The following is a 7210-nucleotide window of genomic DNA, read 5'->3' as shown; positions in this document are numbered from 1 at the left end:
TTAATAAGTTGAAAAGTTTTTAAAAATTGAAATTTTGTGTGTTGGATTGCACCGACATCGAATTTCAATCCGTATGGACGAAGGTTAATGTGTTGGTTAAACTTTTTATTTTAAATAATTTTAGAAATTAGGACGGTGAAAAATCTAATATTTTGTTAATATTTTTCATTATAATATTTAATCACATGATTAATGATAAAAAAAAATTAATGATCATAATTTATAGACGGTAATTCTTTATTACAAAATATCTTGACATATATAATAATTGAATATTTTATGCATTATATTCCTTTGAAAGAAATAAAAAGAAAAATTAGAAACTTATTTTTTTATATAGAGTTTCAACTTATAACATTCACTTTTGATAATTACTCTTTATTATCAAACAAAAGCATCAATCGGTTTTTGGTATAGGCGGAGATCAAACTCCAAATTTTTTATTCAACCACAAAAAAATTACCAATTAATAACAAAGAAAATCTAATATGTTATATCAATTATACTTTGTTAGAAAATAATCACATCATATTAAGAAAGTTTTGGGACTAACACTTATAAGTCTCATTCACTATTCTCATTTTTCACTTAATAACAAAACAAATTGTCAAAAAACACCAGTCAGTTTTTGGTGTAGGCGGGGATCAAACCCAAAATTTTTTTTCCAACCACAAAAGACTTTACCAATTCAATAACAAATATAGATAGCTTTACTTAGAAAATCTAATATGTTATATCAACTATACTTTGTTAGAAAATAATCACTTCATATCAAGGAAGTTTTAGGACTAACACTTATAAGTCTCATTTACCATTATCATTTTTCACTTAATAACAAAACAAATTGCCAAACTTTTCCGTGCATTGTGCAAGCATGCATCTAGTTTCAATAAAAATCAGGTAATATATCTCCATTATTTCTATAAAAAAAAAAATATATATATATATATATATATATGTTCTATACCTTGGTTTGAAGTTGTTCATGATATTAAAATTTGATCAAAGAATATTAACTTAGAACAGTTTCAAGCCCAAATAATTAGCTTATATGCTAATTCCTTAATTTTATTATCCTAAGAAACATTTTAGATCTATCTTAATAAGATATTAACATTTGTTTGATATTATATAATAGTTTCATCCTCGGGCACACTCAATCAACTACCCCATTTTCTATTTTGATGTTGTTAAGAGCATTAATATCCGATATTATTATTTTTTTTAAAATCATATTTTAAGTTTTTAACACACTAAAAATTATTTTTTTTATTTGAGCGTACTATTTACAATTTACCTTATATCACATTTCTTACTTTAGCATATCAATGATTAAAATAACTTTTTTTTTTTTTAAAAATGTCCTACTTTTTGTTAAGGAAAAAAAATAAACTCATCACCACTCCCACAAGCAACAACCAACTAGCCACCACTAGAACCCACTACCACCACCATATCGATGGAACAAACATTTCAAACCAAAATCCATTAGAACTTGTCCAAAACAAGAGCAATCCAACCCAACCAAAAAAACTCAGCAACCCAATAATTAGTCACCACCACCAAAAACTAATGTAACCACCACCGCTACCCATAACTACTAGCACTACAACCCACATCAACAACCTTCAAATCAAACCCACTAAATCCATGATCGACAATCCCAAATAACAACCTCCAAACCTAGATCAAACCCATTGAACCCATGTTCAACATACCCAAAAACCCAAATCGATTAGAGAGAGAGAGAGAGAGATCGAGTTAGAGAGAGATTAAGATATGTGGTGGCAACGGCGATACGACAAGCGGTAGAAGTGAGAGATTGAAGGTTGGTTTAAAAGAGGGAGGGAGATAAATAGAGAGAGAAGAAACTATGAAAGAATGGATCTAAGAGAGAGAGAGAGAGAGAGAGAAGAAGAAGAAGAAGAAGAAGACAAGGTAATGAAAAAAAAAAGTTTTTTATTTTTAGCATTTGGGTCGATACTCTTTTACTAGTAGAACGATACAGTCACAAATGCTAATTTTTTTTGGCATTTGGGACATCTCTTGTAGGTTAATTTTTGGTGTTTGATGAGCTAAATTTTAAAAAATTTAGCATTTAGCATATCTAATACTAGTGCTTTAATAACTTACAAGGAGTCAAGCAGTTTTTTTGTTTGCCTCAAGTTTTTATTTATTTATTTAGATTTTAGCTTATTTTGTTCATGTACTTTTTTTTAAACCCTCACTTTATTAAGTTGATGTAAACTTTAAGTCACTTTCAACAGAAAAAAAACAATTAGCAAAAACTCAAAAACTCAAATGAGCTAAGGCCAAATAAATACATGATTGGAAGAATATTCAATGGAAGGAATACAAGAGATCTGAGAACCTCTAAGGTAGGATACATTGTATATGCCTTTCTTTCTTCTATTTTTTATTCCCTCCCTTTCATTTAAATTCCCTAGTATTGAAGCATATTTCTAATTCCTATGGCTACAAAATAATTTTTATGCTTGTTTTGGGGTCCGACTGATGAAGATGACATATTTATTATATTTTATTACATTCCTTGAAAATATTTGTTATTTCTACTTTCTACATCTTTTGAAGATAATTAGTTGGCGCATTCAGTTGCATAGAGATAGTGGCAACGATATGTTTACATAAAGTTTTTATTTAAGTATATAAATTTGATAGTGGAAAATTACACTTTTCCATCCTAAATTATCACCCCAATTACATTCAACCTCCTGAACTATTAAAATGCACCATTAACCCCAAAATTTTAAAAAGACGTTACACTTAGTCTCTTGCCATTTGTTTTGATGTTAAGCTTAATGAAGTTTAATATTGAAAGGTTAATTTACCATTCTCTTCAAAACAGAAAGTTGAGGGTAAATTGGTCATTCAATGCTAAATTCTGTTAGACTTAATAATAAACAAACCGTAGGAGAGAAATTAAAATAGTGTTATAATTTTGGGGGTCAATCATGCATTTTAATAATTCAATGAGTAAAGTGTGATTAAGGTGATAGTTTGGGTAGAAAAGTATAATTTCCGTGTTGGATATGTGACAGATTTCAATTGGATTTATCATTTTTATAGATGGTTAGGAAATATACTAAGTTGTTTGCAACTAAACATGAGGATATCTTTTGCTTAATTGCTCTTTCTTCTCAATCATTTTCTTTTAACAAAAAGAAAAAAGAAAAACTGTTATTACATAGTGCAAGTTACATACTAATTATAAAAACATAGAAAGGTTTAGATATAGTCTATACTAAATAATTCATAAACACCAAACAAAGCTCAAGGATACGAGGAAAATGATGGATTGGAAGCAACTTGCTTAGCACAACTAAGCACTTCTTGAGATCTTGCTTCTTCTTGAGCAACACCCATTGTAACAAGGTATTGAAGGTAATTAGAGATGATGTTGTTCATGGACTCATTATCATCTTGACCACAAACAAGATCTCCGTAAAGTACCTTCATGGTGGCACCAAAACCAGAAACTCCATTGGCTAAAGTGTCATTCTTGGTGGGTTCCATGTAACCAATAAAGACATTGTGTGCTGAAGGCTGGTCCTCCTTAGTTGGTGTCATCCACCTCCAAAGTGAAACTTGGAAGGCCAAGGTCTTATTTTGTTCAATATATTCTGGATGGCTCAACAAATCAACATTCAAATCTTTACTTGCTTTTCCATAATTGTAGTTCCTATTGAAAGCATAAAAAAAAAAAAGAGAATCATTTGGAATGTGGCATGCAACTATCAATTGATCTACAATTAATTGTTTTAAGGGCAGAAAACAAAAGACATATACATGTCTTAGGGTTCTAAATTAAATTTTTTATGTCTTTTTAAGTAACACAATTCTTGTATTTAGTGTTACCAAAATGCAGGTTTCATATAAATTTTATTTGAAGAATGCATCACTTAGTTAATCATATTTGGATTATGCCAAAGGAGGATCTCATTTTGAGCTTCTTTAATAGACAAGCATAAAAATTTCAACAAAGTTTCAACTTAGGATAAAATTGAATAATGTAAGATGATAAAATAATTCACATGTCAAGATATAAAGGATGTATGATCATTGTTAGGTGTAATTGAAAAGGTAGATACCAATAAATAGGTAGAAAACCTCGACCATAGTATGCAACTCCAAGAGCACAAGGATAAATATTTGTGTAGTGTTCATCACAGTAATTCAAGTTGAAATTCATTTCCTTGTTATAGCATGAACCCTGAGCTAATTGTTCCATGGTGGCCACCTGGTTTCCACCTGAAAAATATCATCCATTTTTACTTTGCATAGACATTGAGCAACGAGAGGATTATTGTCATTTGTTGAAATACAATTTTAATTTCAAACAATCAGGTCATCGATAAATAGATCTCGATCCAAATTAATTTAGTTTCAACTTAATTGGAGAAAGGGATCTCACTTATATATACGTAGTGCCCAAATTAATTTAGTTCTAACTTTAAGAGTAGACTCACTTATAGGCCACCGCTTCATTCATTTACCTAAAAAAATGTAGGGTTCAAAAAGTATATTAAGATTTGAATCATATATCTCATTCCAGCTTGGCCTCCAAGACCCAAACAATTTCTATAATAAAGTACTAAATTTTCAAAGTTAAGGAACCAAATTAAACTTTATCCTATAGTTGAAAACCCAAATTAGTAAGTAAACATTTTTTTTTATATAAAATTTCATTCTCAATTAAATCATTTTTATCAAGTAAAAGTGTAACAAATCCCAAATTATATCTTGTAAAATCATTTCCTAAGAGATTAAATAACAAAAAGACATAAAAGAATTAAAGCATTAAAATCCATTTCCAACTTTATCATATCAAAACTTGTTTAAATTGGATATTTCAAACTAAAATTTCATGTTTTTGACAAATTAAATAATCAATAATAATATCCATCTTTAGCTAACCAAATGTTTTGTTGAATTAACACAAAAAATTCTTAAGAATAAGTAGCAAAAAGTGATTTAAAATAAAAGGACAAATTTAATAATATTTTAAGATTTATTCAACCTCAAAGAGATCCAAACAAAGCTATCCCCTAAGTCTACAATAAAATAAAATTAAGAATTTAACACAATACACACTCTAATCATGTTTACTTACTTAAAATAAAAGGACAAATTTAATAATATTTTAAGATTTATTCAACTTCAAAGAGATCCAAACAAAGCAGTCCCCTAAGTCTACAATAAAAGAAAATTAAGAATTTAAATACAGTACACACTCTAATCAAGTATACTTTTTTTTTGACAGACTAATCAAGTTTACTTACTTAAAACTCCTACCGTGTGTTTGGGTGAAACATTTGTTAAATATAATTTTATAAATGATGGGATTTACATCCCCATCGTTTAAAATCCAAGCATTTATGAACTTACTTTGCTTGGTTATAAATTTTCAAATTACGGGATTTCAATTTATTTCATTGTATTAGAAAATTAAAATGTCCTGAAACTAAAAACTAAAAAAGAATTAATACTCTCTTTGTAGCTTTGCCAGCAAAGAACCATGCCAATTCAACACCTGGTTTGGTTTGATAAATATATAAAAAAAAATATATATATATATAAAGCATTAACTAGCTAAGTCAACTCACATGGTCTAAAGTTAGATTTGTAATGAGATCGGTGTTCTTGGGCCGATTGTGGAGCTCCAAGGAGAGTGAATAGTGGGCAAAACCCAGGATTTGTAATATTGGAATTTTAAATCCTTGTTAAACCCCAAATCCTAGCTATAAATATTAAATGACATCAAAGAGACAGAAAAGATAGAAGTCCTTCAACACAGACAGTTACATTCAACCATTAAAACACAAAATCTAAAGAAGTAAGTACTCACAGTAAATTGTGCTGCCAACATGGGCAAGAAAAGCTGCGACTTCCATGTCTCCAAAGAAGTTCCCGTTGATGTAGGTATTACCAAAGCCATAGGGCTGGTAGTGAGCACAGGCAGAGATAAAAGAGTGGTACTCCTCGTAGGAGCTGCTTTCATGGACCTCAACCGAGTTACCTTTTGAGATAGTTTTCTTATAATGGGTGCTCTTGAAGTACTCATGAACTTCCCCCTTACAGCATGGTTTGTGACCTGACATCCCCTCCAATTGACGGCCTTGGGTTGAAGCCTCTGCATTGGTACTGCAGTGATAACATTTCTCCAGTGAAGAATTGTTACAATTCACAGGCACTAATACAAATGCCAATATTATCAAAGACCATTTGTACTCCATTTTTGCATGTAACATTAATGATTAATTAACAAGGATGAAGAATTGAAGATAGGAGAGAGGTCTGTATCTTAAATAAGAGGCTCCCAGACGTAATTTCTTCCTATACAAGCTGACTGTTGCGAGAAGGTAGAAAAGAAAAAACCAAAGGAGAAGGAGAAAGGAAAGTAGGTCATAATGCGGTCAGTCATGTAGGACAATTGTAGTAAAATGTATAAAATAAATTGTGGTCTTAAAAACTTTTATTATCTATTTAAGTCATTATAGCTAATAAGGAGCAAGACTTTTAACTTTGGTTTTTTTTTGTGTGTGTGTGTGTGTGTGTGTGTGTGTGTAAACACTGTATCTCAAGTTTAAAAATCAAACAATTGAAATGGTTTAACAAATGTAATTTTGTATTGATGAATTTGTGGGTACAATTCACTATAATAAAATTCTACTACAATTGAATCAACCTTTGATTTGATCTTCTTGAAGACGTTTTCAATTCAAATGTTGTGCCAATGCAATATTGATTTGAATATAAATGTTTTTTTACTTTGATTGGAAGATGGATTGAAGATCTTTGTAATGAAATATTACAATGAATCTCTGGATGTATACTTATTAGAAATTCTTCGTGTCTTTTAAACATTTTTCATATTTTCTTTGTCTTTGAAGATTTGTGGTGAAAATTTTTCAGGGCTTTAGATGCTTGAATTTGATTAAGTTCAGATGAGTTGTAGTCTTTTAAGTTTCTAAAATTTTTATAGCTTGATTCCGAAAGAACTCTGAGACTTAAAATAATGATTTAGATGAATGTTGTTTGGATATTCTTTGTATTTGAAAATCTTAATGTAAAAGTTCTTCAGGTCTAAGAGTTTTGAATGTTGAGGTTCTTGAAATTCTTGGAGGCTTTGGACCTTAATTCTAATAGAATTTTAAGATCTAAGAGGATTTGAATGATTTCTCTTCGAATG

General features: G+C 29.8%; 1 protein-coding gene across 1 annotated transcript; it reads right to left on the bottom strand.

Annotated features, from left to right (window-relative positions):
• Positions 1–3135: 3135 nt before the first annotated feature.
• On the bottom strand, positions 3136–6394 carry LOC142629721 (chitinase-like protein 2). Its single transcript, XM_075803761.1, has 3 exons — positions 5867–6394; positions 4110–4269; positions 3136–3700 (listed from the first exon to the last, which is right to left on the bottom strand). The coding sequence occupies exons 1-3, from the start codon at positions 6267–6269 to the stop codon at positions 3292–3294; spliced, it is 972 nt and encodes a 323-aa protein (XP_075659876.1). The 5' UTR covers positions 6270–6394; the 3' UTR covers positions 3136–3291.
• Positions 6395–7210: the final 816 nt, after the last annotated feature.

Source organism: Castanea sativa, chromosome 3 (assembly GCF_040712315.1).
Source record: "Castanea sativa cultivar Marrone di Chiusa Pesio chromosome 3, ASM4071231v1".
Classification (NCBI taxonomy): Eukaryota; Viridiplantae; Streptophyta; class Magnoliopsida; order Fagales; family Fagaceae; genus Castanea; species Castanea sativa.
Note: the sequence above shows the minus strand (reverse complement) of the source record. Positions and strands in the feature narration are given on the sequence as shown.

What these genes read in the sequence shown, in the direction of transcription:
- LOC142629721 (XM_075803761.1), bottom strand. Translation starts at nt 6,269, where the DNA reads ATGTTACATGCAAAAATGGAGTACAAATGGTCTTTGATAATATTGGCA. An exon ending in TGTTGGCAGCACAATTTACT is followed by an intron (nt 4,270 to 5,866) that starts GTGAGTACTTAC and finishes GATATTTTTCAG; the next exon opens with GTGGAAACCAGGTGGCCACC. An exon ending in GGTTTTCTACCTATTTATTG is followed by an intron (nt 3,701 to 4,109) that starts GTATCTACCTTT and finishes TGCTTTCAATAG; the next exon opens with GAACTACAATTATGGAAAAG.